General features: G+C 34.3%; 1 protein-coding gene across 1 annotated transcript in view; it reads left to right on the top strand.

The window, feature by feature from the left end:
- Window positions 1–1,364: 1,364 nt before the first annotated feature.
- The window catches only part of LOC138329078 (potassium voltage-gated channel subfamily A member 1-like), a 72,205-nt gene continuing 49,260 nt past the window's right edge, over window positions 1,365–24,309 (top strand). The window contains exon 1 of the mRNA XM_069275802.1: window positions 1,365–5,429. Within this exon, the coding sequence (XP_069131903.1) occupies window positions 2,154–3,722 (1,569 nt within the window). The 5' untranslated portion in view covers window positions 1,365–2,153 and the 3' untranslated portion in view covers window positions 3,723–5,429. The remainder of the gene's footprint in view (window positions 5,430–24,309) is intronic.

Below are 24,309 nucleotides of genomic sequence, written 5' to 3' on the forward strand. Positions count from 1 at the left end.
CACAGAAACCACTATTCTATAGTCTTTATGAACGTTCCACTTTATCGCTAGAGCTTGTAGAGTGGTACCAGCTAAAAAACACCTGGGATTATTGTTATGTGAAGGAGAGATCAATCAGAATTTCTCCAAAGGTGGAAAGGTTCAATTAAATTATGCTAAGCTAGCAGGAGGAATGTGTGAATTATTTATACATACAGGCATCAGCTCAGCCCAATAGCAGAGGCTTGCAATTAGTGACAAGAGGCGACTCCCATTCTTAGATTATCATTCACAGATACCAAAGAGAATGTAAACATTAACGATGTGAGCGGAGTGTACCATTACCGATTTTTCTGGTGTGCATTGGTGTACTAGCGAGTCGATGCGGAGAGATGTATCTCGTTCAATCTCTGTTGGAAATGTAAGAGGACAGAGTAGCGATGGTATCCATCACTGGTTGTGTGTCACCACTGTTGCTGCTGGTTTTAACAAAAGCTGTGCACTAAAATGACGTGAGCTGATTGCAATTTTGTGTTTTCTATCGAGGATTATTTTTCTCGGTATTTTGCTACCAGAGTTGGCATACGATCACATGCTGAAATTATTATGGCAACCCTGGTGTCCGCCATTTTGGAAACACTGTAAGTGTAGCATTGTTCATCTTTGACAACCATTTCTGTAAAATTGATAACTTACATAGCCAATATTTCATGCTATAACTATAAATGTAAAATATATCAATGTAAATTTACCTCAAACTCGTTAAGAAATACTGCCACTCCGCCATAAGGCACCCTTCTCTTCTCATGGCTTTGTTTGTCAGCCGGTGGTAGATATGTTATGGGATCTCTCGCGGCGAAAAGTGCGAGTAGATTTGGTGGCAAAAATGCAGTCATTTTTCTGAGATGCTTTGCTTCTTTTTAGTTGTTACTGTTTTTCAATTCTTGTTTCCTTTATCGACCCTCACAATCAATTAATTTCCACGCATCTCACCGGGTTTTGTGCTGCACATGTTTTTTACCTTCTCCCCGAAAAACAGTACACACAACGTCTGCGCTACGTTTAAATTGTCTAAGCATTTGATGACGTACCTCTGGGAACGTGGTAAGCCTCCATCCGCAGTAAATAATTTCTCAAACACTGATCTGATAAATATATTTTAATCCAATGTTATTTGTATTTTACACTCAATGAATCGTGTGCTATATAATCAGAAACAAAAAGTAGGATAGCCATATAAATATTCATGTACTGAGCATAATTTAGCTTGAACTGGAGGCACCTGTTAGAAGTTATTTTCGTCTGTCGGTAGATCTCCAAGCTTCGCTGTAACACGACATTTCATTGGTCGATCGATTTGACAGTAGTAGCACACATGTGCATGAATTATCAAGATTCGTGTCAACCTAGAGTAAACAACAGAACGGAGGTAGTGGGCGAAAACTTTGCATGAATTACGGTTTGTTGTTAATTGTGATTGAGTATTAGCATGCGTATCCAAACCTACTACCTCCATGCATGTAGAAAAGGCATAACAGTCACCGCTACTGATTGGGATGTAACGGAAAACCCCCTCGATTATCAAGACAGAGTATATCGTGTTTGCAGACGAAGCTGACATTTAGACTTGTGTACAGAAATAACACTATTGTGCTATCCTTACTGCCTGCAGGACTAGTATCTACCATAGCCATGTATTGTATGACGACAGGCATAACTGATCGTTGCAAAGTTTGATGAACTTCACCTTTTTTCTTTAATTCTTCTGGATTGGAATTAATGTTTATAACGGAAGCCCGGAGGGATGATCTACCGTTAGATCGATTGACATGCTTGGTTTGAGTTTCGTTTTCACCGGCGAATTTCAATAGTATTTGCGATCAAGATTAATTTTGATCGGCCAGCTTATTAGAACATTTTGGCAAATACTTTAGACTGAGTAATATGTTCATTCAATGTTATGGAGTTTGGCATTTCAGTATCAGTTGTTAAAGTTGAGTGGCTTTGTCATTCAAATTAACATCATTAACAATGAATGAACAGAGAAAACCAAGCATGTAATTTCAAGTTTAACTTTACAAACTTCGAAAAACTCTGAACTGTGACACTTTTCAAAACTTTTTGTGAAGGATTTTGGAAAAAAAAAACAAAAAAAAACTTAAAAATATATCGTCATGGAGGCTGCTATGGTAGGTTTTGATTCTCATGGCAATGGAGGCCCACCTAGTTATAATGTTATACACAGTTCCCAACGACCACTTTTGTCGAAAAACAATCATGATTGTGTTCAAAATTCCAGGTCCTTTCCAAAGCCTTCTGATGATGACGACGGTATGGGTCCACAAGGACACGGCAGTGATTATGAGTGCTGTGAACGAGTGGTGATTAACGTCAGTGGTCTGCGGTTTGAAACTCAGCTGAAAACACTCAACCAGTTTCCAGAGACATTACTAGGTAACCCACAAAAAAGAAACCGTTACTATGATCCGCTTCGAAATGAGTACTTTTTCGATAGGAATCGGCCTTGTTTTGATGCCATTCTCTACTACTACCAAAGTGGGGGAAGGCTTCGAAGGCCCGTCAATGTTCCTTTGGATGTCTTTTCGGAGGAAATGAAATTTTATGAACTTGGTGATAATGCAATTGAAAAATTCAGGGAAGATGAAGGATTTATTAAGGAGGAAGAGAGACCTTTACCTCAGAATGAATTCCAAAGACGGGTATGGCTTCTATTTGAGTACCCAGAAAGCTCAACTGCAGCCCGATTGATAGCAATCTTTTCAGTACTAGTGATCCTATTATCGATTGTGATCTTTTGCTTAGAAACATTACCAGAATTCAAACATTACAGGTTAGTTAACCAAACAGCAGGATCAAATACCTCAGAAAAGATAGAGGAAGATGATATTCCCAAATTCAATGAGCCATTCTTCATCATAGAGACATGTTGTATTATATGGTTCACGTTTGAATTGCTTGTACGTTATGCTTCCTGTCCCAACAAGCTGTGTTTCTTCAAAAATATTATGAATTTCATTGATATCGTGGCAATCATTCCATACTTTATTACGCTTGGTACCGTGATCGCAGATGAGAGCAAAAGCAATAACCAGGCAATGTCGTTAGCCATATTGAGGGTCATAAGGTTAGTTAGGGTTTTCAGAATATTTAAATTATCAAGGCATTCTAAAGGTCTTCAAATCCTGGGACAGACATTAAAGGCCAGTATGAGAGAACTTGGACTGCTCATTTTCTTCCTTTTTATTGGTGTTATTTTGTTCTCAAGTGCAGTATACTTTGCTGAAGCCGATGCAGAACATACTCATTTTCGAAGTATACCAGATGCGTTCTGGTGGGCTGTTGTCACTATGACAACAGTTGGATATGGTGACATGCGGCCTATAGGAGTGTGGGGTAAGCTTGTGGGTTCATTGTGTGCCATCGCCGGTGTGTTGACCATTGCATTGCCAGTGCCTGTTATTGTGTCCAACTTTAATTACTTTTATCACAGAGAAACAGAAGGAGACGATAAATCCTCGTACCATCATGTACAATCCTGTCCAAACTTTTCTAACAGTAAGAAGAATTCGCTGGCTTCTAATTATAGTGGGTCAGACAATATGATGGAAATGGAAGAAGGCAGTAGCTTCAACCTTAGCAACGACCGAACAAAAGAAAACCATACAAGTAAAGTGAACAATCCTTCCAGTATAAACAACCTTAGTATTGAAACTGATGTTTGACTAAAGCCTAGACATTTCGGACATTGTGACGAAAATGAAGCACCGTTAAATGAATGCATGGTGAACATTGGGGTGTGAACGGAACATACATTAGTTACATGGTCTCCCTCCTAACTTCACTAACTATAAGTGAAGTTACTATGTGCTGATTCCAAAACATCAACAGTGTGAAACATTTGACTTTAAGGTAGTAAGAATGGAAAAGAACTAATCACCATTTGAAGTATTCGGTCATTGAATCGGTAAAATTATTGAACAGGCAAATAATTAGAAACACCATCAAAAAATCTGAATCCATATCACACAATGTTTTGATGTAGACATTTGACCAAAATGTATTCGTTCCGATCGGTACCCTTTACGACGTTTTAACGGAGGTGTGACAGCTTATCATATGGACATTACCAATACATGTGAGAACGTTGTCATGGAGACGCTTTAATGTGGAAAGATCCATGAATGCTACGTTGTTGAACTGTGGTCATCATTTGACTTGCGATTCACCATGAACAAATAACCAAACTGTTACCATTCCTAAACCCCTCCCTCTGTTCCATTGAGGTGAAGGATGTACTTATGACACTACTACCGAGGGAAACAAACTCCTCTCTCCTACCCAGAGGTTACTACATACGTAAAAATGTGTGGAACTTGCAACACCATTAACAATTGCAAATGACCTCCTAAGGAGATGCATCCTATCCTTTGGTGGAACAATATATTATGTATGAGCTCTACAAGCCTGCAACCAAGATACAGTGATTTTTTATTGTAATATTCTCCAACGTGATATTAATTAGTACTCATTACTCATTATCATTTCCATGTGGATATCCTAGCCCGCGATCAGAACTATTGTTCTTTTATTTGAACACTTGCCAACCATCTTTCCCGTGTGATATCCGATGTACCGTATTGACTCCAAGTAAAATTTTAATGTCGCGATTTCATTGTTTACATTTTGAAAGTTGCTGTATCATTTTGGATTATAGTTATATGGATTATTCAAAACCACGAATTAGATTCAAATCTGAGAAAGTGCGCTGAGATTGAGACATCAACTTTCCAAAACGTAAATCAGGAAGGGAGTGTTTTGACCTGTTGAAATATACCTGTCAAAAGATCAGAGATTCACGTTCGGATTTGTATACTATTCTAACCAGAGAGTGCTGAAGAATCGTGCTTCCCAATCGAAGAGTTAATGAAAATGTAATATTACATTTGATATATCAGTTAGTTGTATATAGATGTGAAAAACTGCAACAACAGTTAATTCGATATATGATATATATATATATATATACTTTTATGAATATTGGGGGGAACCATCAAAAACAATTGTACCATATATATATATATATATATATTAGCGTCTTGTTGCACTTACAAGGATAGTGGAAATTGATGCACTATTAAATCTATGCAGTTTTTTTTCTTAATTTTGGTATCTTAATGCATTATTGATAATCGTTCATTTGTCTGCACTACAGACAAAATATGTTTCAAGACTTTTTCCCCACATTTTTTTTTCTTCAAAGAATCAGTCAGTTTGTTAGTGGCTCATCAGTATATTTCAAACAAAGTTTTAACTCCCATTTACTGCAAAGACATACACAACATGGAAGTACAACTGGCTATCAACAAGAATGCAAAGGTGGCAACAAGATCTTCGCACTTACGGAAATAACACCATCTCTCCATCAAAGGGTGAGTACCTTTTACTTAAATTTGGTAATTACTGTTAAACAGTTTAGTCCCTTATTTTTGGAAACAACATATGCATGAGCACTCATGACTTAAGCGATTTCATTTCATAACTTTGGTCAAGATTCTGACCAAAGCTAGTTTGTTTTTGACTGAAGTTTAATTTATAATTGTTTCCAGCGTTGGGGACCTGAACTGTTTTAAGTGCACATGATACCTTTCCAACATTGTTGTAAAATTTGAACCCTAAGCATTGTTATTCATAGTGAATGTCAAAAAAGTGAATTTTAAAAATGTGAATGCCAAAAGAGTAACCATTGATTGCATAATGGTTTCATTTTAATAACTGAATTTTAAAAGAAAGGAAAATAATATGTTGATAATTCAACCTTAGGTTCTTCCTGTGCATTTCTCTTTGTATGATTTATTTATAGCAATTTTATTTTTAACATTTCATTTGATTACATTTATTCATTCATTGATGTAATATTTTTTTCATGGAATCATTTTATTGTTACCAGTTTGTGTATTATAACGAATGGTTATTAGCTGTACTGTGAAGTATACTGTTATATATATATATATATAACATTTTGCTGACTGTTGATGTATAGAAACTATATTTAACCTCAAGGGCTCAAGTTGGCTGTGACTGTAGCTTTCTGGCTGTTGAAAGCTTATGATAGGTACATTCTTTCAAAACTGAATATAAGAATTCAAAAGGAAAACTGATCCACCAAGGCAAGCTGTCTTTGGGGTCTTGTAGACGTTGACACATATAAAGCAAGTGTGCTCATTTGAAGAATCAGCTGAACTCAGACAACATAGTGTGTAAAATTTTGAGTGGCAATTGACTACAGCAGGCTATGCACAATTAGCAGAGGGTAATGAGGTTAAAAATAGATCTGCATTAACCAGTATTGTTTCATTTTATCTCTGTTTACAAATAATTGAGTTTTATATAGTTTGTATTTCCTAATGGAAATCATTGTAATTGATGCTGAATCGGAGATTAAGAATGTTCAAGATCAATAAGAAGACCAATCTGATCTGTGTCTTGCATGATAGATATCCACACAATCCAAAATATAAAACTCTGCAACATTTTTTAGTCCTTTTCATGTATCTTTTAGAATGTTGCATTGCATAATAATGGAGCAAACATATACTTTATTAGAGAAACTGTCATTGACAATGATCTACAAAACCTGGCACCAAGAACCAAAACGTGATTCAATTTTATTCATAAATGTAAAACAGCATTTATTGTACCATGAAGCACATCAGAAGTACACAATCTCATAGAGTTATGTTTCATTTTAAGTCCACAACAAAGGTGAATTGAAACAACATTGTATTTTTTGAACAATGAAAGTCTGGATCCGCAGATGAAACACTGGGTAAATAGACCTATTGAGCAGTACAATTCACAGGACATGGCTATTTATGAACAACAGACTTTCTTAAATGCATACTATAAATACTCTTATGTATAGCCCATGTGGCATTCAAATGAATTATATACATATAATAGTATGATAATACAGGGTAATCAATTTGAAAGTAAATCTTTTGGTAAGACCCCATGTGTTAATATTTGTGGAGATTTTGTACAGGTCGGCTTAAGAAAAGAATAGCTAGAGACCTGTCCATTGTAGAAAAGCATGGTTAGGTTCGAGTTTGAATACAAGGCTTAATATCAACTTAATTTCATTAAGTATATTTTGATTTAATTGTTTCATCTGCATACTGAGACAAGATCAAGAGTACAATGTCTAAATTAAGCACCGAAATTACCCATGTGACCCTTGCCTCCATGAACAGTCGTTGGTAATTAACAAGTTTTAAGGGACTAATGACGTTGATAGAGTTGAACAAGTGTAAATGACAGAGGAAAAGGTATTTTATAGCATAAGAGTTAATCCAATCATTTGTGTAGAATTCTTGTAGAATTGTCTGGGTGTTTTCTTTCTTATATGAGCTGTTGGGAAAACAACAAAATGTGAATGATCAAACAAGTATTGGTTAGCCAGAACTGATCAGTAGCTATACTATTTAAGTACTGGTCAGTTAGGACCGAGTGGCTATTGAAGTAGGATAAACCTGTCATGAATATTTTACAGTTTGTTGTGTAACATAGAACTTGTAATACATAACAAGCTTGTATGGCGATTGGCGACCCCAATACATGACAATGCCATTAAGAGTTCATTCTGTGCTCATTTTGTACCGGACTGGGGTATTATTAAGTCACAGCTTTTAGTTTCTCTACATAATACCAAGATAGTCTGGAAATTGTTTTCAAATTCTGATTGCCAATAAATAAACCCAAGCTGAAGAATATGTATCTATGTGTTTTATTTTAAAAAAAATTATGCCTTTGCTTCGCTATTGAATACAGTGCAATTCAACTTAAATATCATTGCAGAAAAATGTAACCTTGAGCTCAAGTGTGATATTTATATATGTATATAACTTTAAAGTGAATAGTCGGGCAAAGAAAACCAGTCTAAATGCGTTCATTGGCCTTCCAAAAGTTCTCACATATTAATACAACGGTCAAGTTCTGCTTAGTTTCCCAATTCTGACCATTAAAGTAAAGAAAAGTTGAAAGCATTGAAAGCGAGGCTGCGTGGAAATGTAACTATGGACATAGTGAGCCGGGAGGACTTTTTAGAATTCCCAAACTTTAAATCAATTTCTTCGTACGCAGACAGATTTTGACGAGAGATTTTATTTTTCCATTTCATAAGAAATAATACTGGATACATTCACACCATTTTTACAGACTTTAGCCATCCTTGCCCAACTGTTCGCTTTAATATTATTGCAGGAAAACGTAACCTTATTAAACCTCAATTGTCTCAATCATCCTTCAGAAGTTCTATCTGATCAAGGCATTATTGTTTAGAATGGTAGTCCAAAAAATGTTTGGCTTTAAAACTAATGAATATTGGTAAAATTAATGCTAGAAATATTTGTGACCATTATATGTTACATTATATATAGTTCTGTTTGCTTTGACCCAAAACTGATGTAAACAATTAAGCAACTTATTATGTAGCTTATATATATATATGTATTGCCTAACAAATACCAACATATGTAGTTTAGGCCAAACACATTGATAAATGTGTTTCTTTTCTCTACATGCAATGACACATAACCAAAGCACTTGGTCTATTGATACCCTTTTAAAGGCCAAGGAATATACAACTTTGTTTCCATAGTGACCATGTGTACAGTGACACAAACATAATAGAGTCTAAAATTTTAATAATCAGTCTATTTATAGCTTCAAAGAGTTAATTGTACTCTTTGAAAATATCAACCAATATTCAAGATATACTGTGATTGCTCAAGGATATTTTGATTTATTTTTGATAGTAATAGGAATCTTCAATGATGTGTTCCTATGCATAAAAAGTGAGATTTTGATAAGAAGAAAATTCTTTCGAGTTCAGAAAGGTCTTGTAGAGTCTAAAATATTGTAATTGCTGAAAGTGATTAGGGATTCAAAGGTTTGATCATCTTGAAGCTGGAACAACATTTGATTATTTTCTGTAATTTGAATTAGATAGATGGAGATGAGGCTATATGGATATGTGCTAGTCAGAGTTCTCCCTCAGAATACTAGATGGTAATGAGTATTATTAAGACAACTTCTATATTTATTATAAGGAGAGGTTGTTGACTGAAAACAATATAAGTGGCCTAGTCTGGCCTGACGAGGTATATATATATATATAGGTGCTGATGAAGTGAGATACCATGTGGAAACCATGTATTGTGGTTAGGTCTCACTATAATGCTACTGCAATACACATTCCTCTGTCAGTTACCAGTCCATATCATATCTGACCTCTAAACGAGTGATTTATCTAACATATATCTCTTCGTTAGAATTAAAGATTATCTAATATTTCACATCATTCTTCCCTAGTAATGATACAGATTTGGAAATGACTAAATTCAATCCAGCTTCTTAAGTTGAATTATTCCGAAATATCACATATGATCACAGTTTGTGATACGGTTCTTTGATCTTCACTGTAAGCTCCTGTCATGAAATGGTCAATGCTTTGTCTTAATTTTGTTTTTAGAGTTATTTTGATTTATTTCTGCATTCAAGAAATTACATAAGGACTGTGCCCATTGTTAAATGTGGTTGGGTGTATAATTGTTTGTACAGCTAGAGTGTCTTTGAAAGTATGCTTCAATAAGATAGAACTATATGTGTTGAAGTCACTAGTTCCACTAACTCTACTAATATACTACCTTAATTAGACTACATTCTCCCAATAGAATAATTGGTTTATATCTTTGATGTTTTAAGGAAAAACTATAGAAGTTTTTGTTGACTAGTAATTTATCATTATGTTTATCTTATTGATGCTGTTAAGTAATTAAGGTCCGCTATTTTAAATACAATGTATATAACTTTAAACGTCATCTCATCTCCGGCCATTCGTTTCGTATTTAACTGGTTCATTTTTTTCTAACTGTTTCTCATCTGACCGGTTTGTTTTTATAGACCTTTGATGTTGTTTGTCAAATAACATTGCTCTTAGTTCGTTTCCTTACAAATTATGAGGAATTTGACCTAAATCAGTACTTCATTGTGCAAACAAACTTGCCATTTAAACTAAACTCAATGAAAAACAGGCTCAGGCACTCTTCAATCCATTGTTAGTGACTTCCAGTGCTCAATTCACCGTTCATATGTACCCCATGTAAAACCAAGCAAAATCAGAATTATCCTTCAAATTGTGTGTTACCCAACACCTCAAAGACTAATTTAAAGTTTGTGTACTGCTATGTACTATATATAATATAATCTATTGTGTTTTCTGAAGGTTTATTAGTAACTTTAATCCTTACTTATATAGATAAGATTTAAAGTTAAATGTCATTAGGATAGCTGAAGAAATCAAGTATTAAATCTTGAGTAGGGGAAGGCATTATCAATAATTTAACTTATCATCAAGGAGACTGTTAATAAAGTATACTCCACAGATACTCATGAAGGTATATATATAATGTATCAATTTCTTAAAGTGATATTAGATACTGTAAGTACATTTATTGAAAACAAAATCATAATCCATTAGGGGAAAAAAACCAAGTATATTGATGAATATGAATTTGTTTGTCAATTTTTGATATGATAAATCACTCTTGAACAAATAATTGAACTGATGTTCCCATCGATCAGGCTAGCTTAACTTGACGTTTCTTGTTTGATTTGAATGGACAGACCTATTGGATTACATCTAATGATAGAAAACATCATTAAGAGGGATCAACATGCAGAAAATTAGAGACGTATTCCTCAATCGCAATTTTACAATGACGCACATGCATTTTTTTTTCGGAATATAAATATAGCATTTATTGGCTAAATATGATTAGTAAGTCTCAGATGAATTGTAGAGTTCAAACCTATTGTGTTTCTGTGGATATCTTCTATAGCTGTTTATAAATAGACATGTGTTATATTGAATGTCGACGACTCCTGTATCAAAGTACAAATACCAAAATAGCCTGCTTCAAGGTGAGGCTAAAGGAAAAGATACATTAACATACAGAATGACTTTTTTAAAGTCAGCCAATTGTATAAATAATAGCTGTTTAAATAATTGAAGACGAAAAGCATTCATATGAAAATGCTCTGCGTATGTATGATCAATCATGATTTGTCAGTGTTTAATTTTAGTTTAAATGACGTCAGAGAGGTTTTAATGTGTTTGTTAAATGCTAAAACGGCATGAGATTGTTCTTAGTCTGTATGGTACAAAACATTCAAGATGTTTTTTTCAGCCAGGTATTGTTAACAAAAACAATTTCTGATTGAAAATTAACAGGAATGTTTCCTTATTTTAAGAAAATAATGAGTTTACCGTATATACCGAAGTTTAAACAGGTTCACTAAAATAATGAGTCATATTTTAGGTTGCAGGGATATTATTTACCAAGATCTAGATCTAGATCCTGGCACTTTGAAGTTTTATATTTAGCTGCAACTGTTTTATTTGAAAGTAAAATAGTTCTAGCAGCAGCATTTGAAATCGTTGGAAGGTTCCTAGCAATGGTCAGTGAGATTTCTTATTAGTGGTACCAGGATCTACCTTATCATCAAACTGCAGTCTGGTGAAATGTGATCATACTGGCTGATGATAGTACTGGGATTCTTGACCTTCCCTGTTCATTAAGGAACAGATAGTACCGAGTTCTTGACCTTTTGTAATGGTCATCATCAACACATGGGGTCTCTTTAGCCTAGATTCCATAATACACCCCCGTCCACAAACTTCTATATTATCTCTGGCTTGCCTACCAATATACATGATATATGTACCATATTATTCTTGTAATGATAGGATAAACTCGCATGTTATTCTGCCTGTTAAGCCACAGTGGACATATAATTGAATTTTACACTACTCATTACAATGCTATGTATATACCTGACCAAGAATATTCTACCTGGTACCAATTATTTTTACACATCACAGAAATTTGTGTGTAATAATGCAATTTCAGATCATGAATTCATAGTCAAAATATGTCATGTTAGCAGTGAAAAGAGTTAGTCCATTTGACTTGAAATACCATTTGCATGTTCGAAGGTACTTTAATTGCAATTGCTTCAATATTAATGTATCCAGCTGATTTAAGTTACATTATGAGTGGTAGATATACGTGGTTAAAAGAAAGAAAATGATGCATAATTAAGTATGAAGGTTCTAAAATACTTCCCTGATTCTACCAGAAAAGAAATTGCAACAATAAGCCTCTTCATTGTTATGTTAGCCTGCTAAACAGTAGGTACGGTGCACACCTGCAGTCTGACCTTGAATTCACAAACAATTAGTTTGAAATCCTGATCAAATGTTCAAGGAAAGAGTCTATTGGAGCATTTTCCATAACAGTTGCAGCTAACAGAATTTACATTCTACTAACTGTACATTACAATATTCTAGCTTATATTCAGTTAGTGTCATGTGTCAAATTATTTTGCGATAGGTTCCCACAACTTTTTACAACTATGAAAAAGCGCAAATACACAGACCACCGTCTTATAGAAGGAAGACTAATCATGGTATTTCCCGTTGTTGAAGCTTATATTCAGTTAGTGTCATGTGAAGGTTTGCATAAAAATTTATTACACATGTTATTCTCTCCAAGAATTATCCTTTTATTATGAAATAAATCAAAAAAATAAAATTATTTTCTTCCCCTAAGATGATCTGAGTACATCATGAACCTTGCCAATTTTGAGAGAGATATAGAATACAGAACAGTGAATCATTATTGTAATTATTATCAACATCCTTTGTGATGCACCAAAATCAGTAATATCTCTACAACATTGTTATATCATATGATCAGTGCACTGACCCAAGGGTCCGTTCTATCGCCTTGTTAATCCACATGTTGGAGGGAGCTGTTAATTACTGTCGATAATGAACACTCACTTGGGACTTACACCTGAGTAAGTCTGGTTAATGGTGGGCACAATCCTCAAGGTGCAGATTGAAGTAAACCAACAGATATACAAAGTATGAGCTGCGCCAAGCCTGATGGCTGATTATACTGGGTGACACACTGGGGAGGGCCGGAGGGTGCACTAGCCCTATTCTAACTTCCTCTATCATTATTACTGTCAAACCTGTCTATAAAGACCATCCAAAGGACAAAGACAAATTTGTCTTTGTTGCCATTTTAGTGGTCTTTAAACACAGGTCAAATTAGAATTAGGCATTTGGGATTTCAAAATAATGATTGTTTTAAGCAGGTGGTCTTTATGCAGATGTGTTGACAAGACCATGCAGTTTGACAGTATTAAATCAAATTCCGATATTCAACTCTTTTATTTTGTAAGCATTTCACAATCAACTTTTTTTGCACAATAAAAGTATATAGAATTAGTTTACTTATTTAACAATGGCAATGTTATATGATCTTAAAAGGGTTATGTACATGAACATTTGATAAAACATGTCAACAAAACTAAAGGTTTTCCCTTACATTATAAGGTTTTCCGAGTCTCAGATGTGAAAAACAAAAGAAATTGCAGGGGATTCCCAAAAAAATCTCTTGAGAACTCACTGGGCTGTAGAAATCAAGAAGTTTTTCTGCTTCAGATTCAAGACCTAAAAACTCCCCAAGTCTGTAAATGTGTGTTCAAACTTCAGATCCTGACACCAGACGTGACAGTCACAAGGCTATGAATCATTTGTGTAATTCTCTCTATTGCTCAATCCTACTCAGCTTTGTGGAAAATTGTCCATTTCCTGACTGTAGACCCCCGAAGGCTATGGACAAGTTTCTGGGCTCCAGACAATAGACATGATCAGATCTGTTGAAGTGTCGGACCAGATTAACCAGTGTTTATAATGCAATTTCTTAAGACGAGTTGTGTATATATATAATAAATGATATGCAAGGAATCTAGATGGTAGTTGACGCTTTGTCTTGTAGATATTGTAGTTCTATAAAAGAATGGTTGAAATTAAGTGATAGGACATGTAAAGACTTTAAGTGTGTGTAGAATAATTTTAAACAAATTGATAATTTTGGCATGAAATAAAGTTTTCTAAAGAGAATTTGCAGGAAGAGACCATCAAAGTAAATGTTGGTACAATCTAGTGAATGGAGACATTGTCGGATCTGTCGTGTTTGTCAGAACATGGTTTCTGTTTGATCAAAACAAATTATTTTAGAAACAATGAATTTGGATTCAGAACTTATATTTCGTTGAGGACTACATTCACTTCCTAATTCAAAACTCAAGCTTGTTAAAACTTATGCAATAACAATTTAACACACTTAATTAGATTCCAAATATCCCATTTAATTGATATAACCATGTGCATCTTATTTAAATTTTGTATTTCTGCTTTTACTTAGGGTTTGAAATGGGAAAGAATTTTAACCTTAATGAATTCAGGTATATGTAATCAGAAGCTGTGCAGTGTTTGATTTTATATTGGCGGTTAGAAGTGCTACAAAGGAGCCACACCTCATCGTCTATAAATAGAATTATCACCAGATCAATTTGTTTGCTTGTGAAATCCAACAAGATGTTCTGACAAATTGAGATTCTGTACTCAAATATCTATGTATCTTGACTTGCTCTTTGGGGGAAAAACCCCGTTGTTATCAGCATTTCTCGGTGTGTTCCCAGCAAGATCATTCCTTTTACTGAAAACTCCTAAAGATACACTAATGGAGATTAGTGAGTGTAAAAGCCTCACATTGTACCCTATAGGTGTGTCATTCCCACGCACACAATCTACGCTTCTAGGAATGGTCTTTATTCTATTTTAGTGTATATTCCTTGGGGAAAGTCTTGAGAAATTGGAATCATTGAGACTTTGGGATATGTTGAGTTACAGACCTATACGGTTTTCCTTGGTTGTGTAGTGTTTGAGTGTCTACCTGTCCACACTGGATGGTATATTATTATACTGTAGGTAGTTTGTTATGATATGTCTGCCCCTGATAAGATAGAACAGATAGACATATACATATTGCCATTTGAATGTAGCTTCACTGATCAGCGGCGCATCATGTAGTAAATGTGCCACAATTGTGAGGAGAATAAATCAGAAGATTATTTTTTCATTCCTGGATGAGCGATTTAATGGTTGGAAACAATACTAAAATACCCACATTCTTATTCACAGTGGTTATCCATTGTTAACACTCTTGTATTCCATTGACGACTACAATGAATAATCTTCATATATGAAAGCAATTTCCTAAACTTTCTGTTATACATGATTCATTAATTGAAGGGTACTTATTAAAGTTTGCAAGGACTAATTTAGAAATTGTAGTGTATGAATTTTGCAGAGATATTATGTTAATATTATTTGCTTTGTACAATGCCTATCTGGTCATGACCCTGACAATAACTTCAGATAGATTATAACTTTTGTCTCAATATTGGTGGGTGGTTTTTCTCCACCTCCTCTGATTTTCTATCAGAACTTTCCTATCAGAACTGTAGGGTATTTACTGTACCTATATAGGTATGTTAACGCTGTGTACTGCCCAGTGAAGTGTAATCTACCAGAACTGGTACTCCCAATCATTATTGTATCAGCTGGGCTGGGTAAAATCACATTCTGTCCATTTTTACCACAAATCCCTCACATTGTTGGACAAAATGTAAAGTTATATGCCTCAATTCCATGTTTATGATTTATGAATTCAAGTGAGAGTCAATCATTACAATTTGCATCTCATGAAAATGTTGTTATTGTCAATTAAATACCTAGAAGATTTAATTATACGGTACCCAAATTTTATCAGGTGAAGTATGAATAAGGATCAACCAGTATGTTAAATAGTATTCACTATCACTATTCATAAAACTTTTGCTTTGGAAAGGAGTTGTGTTCACTTAATGACAAAATTGAAAAAGGCTTAAATCTATTGGCCCTTGAGGTGAATCAGTTATAGAGGCATAAAGTCCAGACGTCCAGGTTTAAATATAGTCCCTCTTTTACATTTTGAATCCAAGTATTAACTTACATTCAAGATCAATTATGCTGGTAGTGTGTCCATGTTGTAAAGGACTTTAGGATGACAGGGGATGAAGAAAGTGACATTCCCAATGAACAATTAGAGTTAGAGTATAGAGGTCAAAGGTCAAAGGTTCTGTTTATTGAACTTGCCATTTCCTATGTCTTGCAATGTGCATAGGCAATACATTTGTAATTTTCCTTTTAATATTTGCACCAAAATTCAAGATAAGAAGTGGTTCAACCGTTGATATTGCCTGTTAAAATATAAGTGTTCAAAAGCAGTTTGTATTTTAAACACTATGATGTTATTGTTGAAAATGCTTAAAGATGATTAAATGTAATGTAGCAATATCAAATGACATTGCAAGTCAAGCAAAAAAAGTTACTGCATTTGATGATATTGAATTGATTATGAATGCTTGATTTTCATGAGTGTTGCATAAATTACAATTCATCAGTACATTAAATTTCTGATGGTGCTCTAGACTCAGCAATGAGATTTGAATTCTACAAATGGTTTCATTACCATATTATTGAATGTCAATTCTCTGCTTCCACTGAATCAGCTGCAATAGAGGTCAGATATGAATCAATACCTATATGAATGAATTCAGACATATCCTATTGCTGACAGCTACTTAAGCTTAACCTCAGATTTCCACATGACAATTGTATTAATGTATCTGTGATGTCCTCCAGGATTTAATCATGGGGATAGGTGTATAGGGACAATCTAACATACCTATCGACATGGATAGGAATTAACCTGATTGTTCTTAGGGAGGACTGACCATTAGGTTAGATCATTCAGGCTTCTTCATATACACAGACAGGTCATGTCAAGGTCATTCGTCAATGCTTAAAACAAAGGTCGAAGGCCAACATGAGATTGCTCTTAATGGTTTATAGACATGTGACCATTTGATCAGTAAGCTTTTAATCAGGCGTTGTGTTGCTGCATCATTTACATGACTATTTTCAAAGGATACAACACAAATTTACAAATAATACTTAATGGTATGAGAAACTGTATCAGCTGTAACAGCTCTTGTTACTTCATATAGTTCATACTTATGTCATATAGCTCATCAGAAATTTGTTTGGTCATAATTCATGGCAAACTTCATCTGAACTGAGTCCCATGAAGGCAGAGTTCTATTTATGGAGTTTTTGTTGGTGGTTTGTATAACGTCGGCCATATTTATAGACAGTATACCTTATAGACACTAGGTAAGGAGAAGATTGATTTTCTGTAGCGGGATGGCACTCCTACTTTCAGTCTGACATTTTCCTGGCATCAAGAGGTAGTGAAAGTCTGGTATTATATTCTATGAGCTTTGTATTTGATTATTGGTTGGTTCTGGAGTTTCAGAAGGCTACTGGTGGTGAATTTAAACTTACCTTGTGCAACGCTGATATCATCACAAATCCTACACACACTATTCAGTCAGTTTCGTGTAGTTGTTGCAATGGTCAAGCATTAACTTACCAAACATAACGTCCATTCCATTTATTGTAAATTCAAAGTAAGTAATTTTAATTTGTGCACTGAAAATGTCAAACCAATTGTGGACACCATAGAGGTAAACTGATGATCTCAAGGTCAAACCAATTTAGTATTCTGCAAGATCATAAGTACAATATTCATAAGATCAAGTCAGATTCAAGGTCAAGTTGTTATTCTTGTCTACCTTAGAGGTCAAATTAAGCCAGACTTCAAATTCCTGCAAACTCTTGAGATAATGTTATGAAAGGTCAGCTCAATTCTAGACCCCAGAATTGAACTTGTAATTATCTTGTGGTTATTAAGTGGCTTGCTGGTAATGTTTATTAGATGATATATATTATAAGTAGTAAAATATGAACTTCTATCTGTAAGGAAGAGACTTTCTATTCCTTATTTGTTTAAATTCACAATTTTATGGTCCGCTTACATTGGCTTCCATGTGGAGCTTGAATTTATCAGTAAATTTTGCATGTTTTATATGATTCTTAATTTACATTTTCAAACTTCAGCAGAATTGGCCCGATTGTGAGACATATAAATTATAGTTTTAATGGTTAACCAACACTTGGTGTGAAGAAAAAATCCACAAAGCACTAAAGGAAGTGTAAGGTCCTGATTTATATAATAAGCTGACTTAAATAAAGCACAGTAGTGACTGTATAAAAATTTGAACAATATCCAATAACGTTTAATCTTTAATTAAGTCAGAACTTGCATTGAGCATTGTCGTATAAATGTTCTTTGTAGACTGTGAATGAAGTCATCTATGCATTTCTATATAGGCTAAATAACTGTGAATCTTTGACATTAAATGTATAATTTTGTAGACCATCAAACTTACTGTATTATATTTGCATGTCCATCACTCTAAGATATTACTTGTTTTGCTTCATTGTTGCCAAGACTTTTGTAGTCAAATTTCTCTTATTCCCACTTCATTTCAGCTCAGTACCTTCCCCAAAGACGCATTGTTCTGTGGCAGTAAATTTGATATATATTAGATTTGCGGATCATTCTGTCACAGATTAGAAATAGGACCCCTTCCTCTGTCTGTTAAACTCAAGTAGTCTTACCATTCCTTTGCTTTTTTCTCTCTGGTTTTGCCATTAATGCCTTTGTATTTATTCATTTTAACCTCTATATGTACAAAATATTGACAGAGTCTAGTGTAAACAGTATTATTGATCCTAACCTGTTGTAGGTTAGGGCGTGAATCAATACTTTTTGACAGGTTATATTGCCCGCAGCATCCAATAACCCAGAATAAACCAGAACCAGATCCGTATAGCTGGAGAGATTTGGTTGTAGATGGCAGCTCATGTGTAACATTCTCATACATTAGTCTGTAACGTAATTTCAATATGCTATTATCATTAAAATTTTACAATTTTAGTTACATCATTTCTTATGCTATCATTAAAAATTTTACAATTTCTGTAACATCATTTCTTATGCTATTATCGATTAAAATTTCACAATGTCGGGAACGTTCTTAAATAGAATCTTTATCTTAATTTCATTGTTTGTAGAAGCTGGTCAGAAAAATTCTAAAGTTAATGAAAACATATTGTCAAATTAAAAAATATATATATAAATTTACATTGATCTAAAAATTATATTTGATGTGGGTACTCATGAAATTGGGATGCATCATATTGTTACCTGTTCTTGCTTATCCTAATCAGTTTTGATATATGGAAGTGGGTACACTAATGTCTTACAGACACTTCTAGCCTATTTATATAACACAAAAAAACAGCAGAAGAAAAAGATAATAATTTAGTACACGTCAGGAAATGCCTAGAAAAATATTTAAACATTTAAAGGAAAACATCTTCAGGGCTAAGTTGATTGTACTCAATATGCAGGGGTAGGAAGCTTTAATGTAACAGCCAATACAGTGATAATTGCTTGGTATAAATTGGTTTGTCTGTGGGCTTCTTGTGTTTTAATAGCAATATATATGTAACATGTGATTGGAAAGAAGGAATTAAGTTTTAAAGACTTGGCTTGTGTTTCTCACAAAAGATAATTTTGTCAAGTTTTCCTGCTCTTATTTCCCTCATAGAAATACATAACAAGTAATTCTCGTGTATTCATTTCAACAGAGAAACCAATTTACAGGAGTTGGTCTCATACAAAATCTCATTTATTTCAAGTGTTGCATTCAAGCCTGAATTCATTTCTCTATAGTTTGCTATAGAAGCAATCTATAGAATATCCAATTTGGAAATTTAAAAACTTAACCGCCAGTCCAATGGAAGCATTCAGATTAAACTCATCTACATGTGTGTTCCATTTTCATTAAAGCATGTAATGGGATTTGAATTCAATTTCTATGAGAAGCATGATAGTTGGAAGTTTATTAATTCACAAATATCATTTAGCCCAATTGAGGTTCTTTTATTTGATGACATATCTTTATATTAAACACCAAAGTCTTAACTTACATCAAATACTTTTTCTTTCCAAGAAAAGAAACAGACAGAAAAAGCATCTGATCATAGACAGTTTACGTTGTTCAGTGTTTGAAAAGTTTGATATTTTGATTTGTTATACTTCTTCTATGCAACTGCCATTTGGGATTATAAGATTACAATATAATATAGGCCATATGAACTTTGGTATGTTGGACTAGTACAAAAAGGTCACAGAAGGCCAATGACAATTTGACTGACTAAACAAAGTTGATTTTCATGAAAGGTAGATTTTTGTTTCAATTTTTTTTATTTAAATTCACTGTATGTATTTTTATACTACAAAATTGAATTACTTCTTATACCCAATCAAAACCCTCCTGGAAAATTGTTTCATCTGGTTTGCCCGTCATATATTTCAAGGTTGCAGATTTTAAGTTTTCAATGCCAGAAGGGTTATTATTGACAGATTGTATGTCATGTATTCAAATTGGAATCTGGAGTATTTTGCCTTTTGAAGTTTGTCATTTCAAGTGGATTTCAGTCCTTTCAAATTTCAACTTTGGTTTCTCTTTTGAATATTAGAGCCTGCAGTCTGGTTTGCATTTGATTTGTGAGCTGTCTTTTTCCCTACCCCAGTTATCTATTCCTTAGCCACCACAGGATAACCCGTCAAGTATGGGAGAATTATAATATAATACTTCTGAATTTTCATCAATTAAGAAAGAATCTATCTCTGTCTTACTAGCCTGCAATTTGGCATCCTATCTGTGTGTGACAGAAATAGAACTGCACATACATAACTAGTACAATAGCTCCACTCATTGCCAACGCACACCCATTGTCGAGACTGATCAGGAATGATGGCACACTATAGATATGAATTATATAGAAGCTTGTAGCACCAGGAGTGATTCCCTCGGGGAGTCTGTAACATTACTCTATTGGCGGAGTAAAGCTTGCTGTGCATTTATCATAAGAGATACTCACATCTCTTAGGTAAAATATATCAAGCTTATAAAATATATTAAGCTATACTCATATCTCCTATTATGAAATATATCCAGCTTTAATGACATCTCTTATATAAAACATATCAAGCTTTAATTGCTTTCTGTTGAATTTGCTTCTGTGTTGGTTAATTAAACATATGTTGATGCAAGAATGTATCAGCTTGCATATTGTTCACTTTGGTTATATTTAGCATGACCTGTTAAGATGCTTTTAGACTTCAAAGGGAGTTAGCACCTCATTAGAACAAAAGGGGGGGTTCGGGAGTATAGTCTAGATCTGTTGGTAATCACATTTGTCTGCTAAACCTAACTAGACATTTTATTTGACAATCAAATGTTCTTCCTTTGGAAAACATTAAAAGAAACCTGCACATTCTGATATCTGCCTTGGAATGTCTATCTGTAATGGCTGTTAGAGGTTTTTCAAAGATGACTGTAATAACTTAACTGTATATGATTTTTAGATTACCAGTATCTTAATACCAGACTGATCTGTAGGCAAGCATATAACATAAGTAATAAAACTAACTAAACTTTAAAGCTGTTCGATGCGGAGGCTGGATGACAAATTTTGGAGGTTTTTACCTGCAGCAGAGGCTCCGAGAGATACTTGGCCTCACAAGTAGTCTCCGGCTACAGCTTCATCTCAGCATAAACCATCTCCAAATCAGCTCAATCATAAACAGTCTTGCCTGTTAAATTTATATCAGATGATAACAAGTGGATTTTGTCATTTCTTTATGCATTGTTTAATTTCATTTCCCAAATCTATTAGAGTATATTTTACTATGTAAACTGTCAATATCTACAGGATTGACAAAGGTATGACTTAGTTGAAAGACTGTATCTAATCCATCATCTTACCTAGTAACGTTTGAAAATTGCAGAGAAGCGATTTCCTTTTACGTGCAAATAGTGTTTCATGGCAGCCAAAAACATTTTAGTCGTTTTGTCATGATGGTTATTAGGGCTGCCGCGATACGGCAGAAGCGTACCACGATATATTGCGATACACAACAACTGTATTGTGATATGTATTGCAATATTTTGACCTTAACATATGTGTTGTCTATTTTGTATATATTCCATAATAAAAACACCCATTACATTATACAAACATACAGTGCTATGTTATGTAGTTTTACATCGATTTGAACCATGTTGTTGAGTAACAAAAATGTTCAATTGTGTTCTTGTTTTAAAAAAATACGAGTCTGTTTGTGAAAACGCTAGGCTAACTGTTACAGACGATCGTAACCTAATAATGCAATAACTTAACATGATAGTGTCTGCAAATATTTACACTTTTGAACCTAAATGATGAACAAATTTACGTACAATTGTCCTGGCAAAATAAGCTTACGATCGTGATTAAACTTCAAAGGGCCGACCGGCTTGCAGTGTTGTTTTGATACGTGTAGGAAATCGAAAATGGCGGCGGACGATGAAGCCTGAAAAAGCTGGCAAAATCCCTGCAGCCATGTATTCACCGGGCCTTAAATGTGTTTAGAGAATTAGATATTCCGGTATTGTTGATTGATGGAGCGAATCAGCTTGATAATATTTCAGAAACTAGCCTAATGTAATATTGTTTATATTCAACGTCATGCAAATGTTTGAATCATTTGAACATTATACACGTTAGTTACAAACATTTGACCGACATCTGAATCGAATGAAAACGAAAGGGATACCCACATGGCTTCATATTATCGGAAAGGAAAACAAATACAACTTGCTGGTTTTGTTTTAATGACAGGACGTTTTAATTATATCAAATTAATGAAATTATGATACTAAGAAAATATATCGTAAAAAACCGGTACAGGTAAACTGTATCGCGGTACAATATTTTTTGGTGGTGTATTGCAATACCCCAATATACCGGTGAACCGCGGCAGCCCTAATGGTTATAGCATGAAGTGTTTCGATTTGATGAAGCTAGCAACATGCTCAGAAACTTTTCAATATTTATATTCACTTTTGGAGTTTTCTTTGCTTGGCTATCAAATTATAGTAAAATATCTTAGCCAATTATATATATATATAATGACACTGCCATAAAGCACATATCTGTCGGACAAACTGTAGTCAGCAATTTCCATGGTTTTCCTTTGGTCCCAATTGTTTCTTGGTGTTATTTGCATGTTACAGACCCACTACATCAGAGCTTGGACTATACTGTCTAGCAAACTCCTAGATCAGTTTAAAGCTTTAAGCCTAAAGAGACCTCAATATTAGAAATGTCCAGTATGATGAGGTTTCCAGACATTGTGTATTGAGCTGGTCGACTCCCCTTACATATTGCCTATGATGTATTAGTTATTCTGGTCCTGTACCATTCTATGGGGCCTATGTGTGCTGGGTTGACTTTAAACAGACTTACTGGCTTCACTACATCTCCAAGATGCTCTTTATTTCTGTAATTTTATGATACTAACAAAAACTTGCCATGCCATAATTAAATTCCTCAGACATGTATCCTGGGAAATAAGAGTCACTTACTGATGTATTAGCGACCACTCGTTACAGAGAGATGGAGAAGTTTGTCAATTTCTGATGAATGCTCATCATGATGGCTGCTTTAGGTTTCATTGGATTCCATTCCCCTTGTCTTTCAATCTAAATTTGATCTTGGACTTACCTATACAATTAAAAATAAAAATTCTAGCAAACATAACCATATCTATAAGTTGCCAACTTTTGTTGGTTGTTACCATGTTTCTGCTTAATTTTCAAATCAATGATTTCCATGATAGTAACATACATGCTTCTCCAATCTTCTGTTAATTTGACTCCAGCCCTTGATTAATATCATGCAGAAGCTAGTGGTAATTTGGCTTTCTTAATTACTTCCTGATTACCATGATTTTCACACCAGATGTAATGGAGGCACATATGGTGAAACCTTTTTGAGTTTCATGTATATTTCGTTATAATGATGAAATATTTTGTGCTCTTCCATTGCAAGAAACATTTGCCTTTTTGTGGCGTACACCCTGCATGATTTATTGTATTTTGATCGATATATATGGATGGAGTGAAAGTGTTAACGATTTGAGTCAGTCGTTATTGTTACTTTTTGTACATATTTTTTATTTGTAGGGATCACTTCTTCCATTTATGCTATGTATATATAGTGTCTTATGTTTAGTATAATCCTTGCAGACTTTTATGATGTCATTCTGGCGGACATTTTGTATGTATGACCCGTCTGGTGGGAGGTATAACCATTGTAAAACTGCTGATGAAACACCTGGTCCTCTTTCTACTGGTAGCTTTTCAGTAGTCTGCATATTTGTTCATATTTTTTGGCTGCTTTATCGATTTACAGTTAGAATTACAATTTTGTTTACATGTGAGCATTCTTGGTCTTTTATACAAGGTGTCACATTCTGTGTGTTTTGT

This window comes from Argopecten irradians, chromosome 8 (genome assembly GCF_041381155.1).
Source record: "Argopecten irradians isolate NY chromosome 8, Ai_NY, whole genome shotgun sequence".
In the NCBI taxonomy this organism is placed as follows: domain Eukaryota; kingdom Metazoa; phylum Mollusca; class Bivalvia; order Pectinida; family Pectinidae; genus Argopecten; species Argopecten irradians.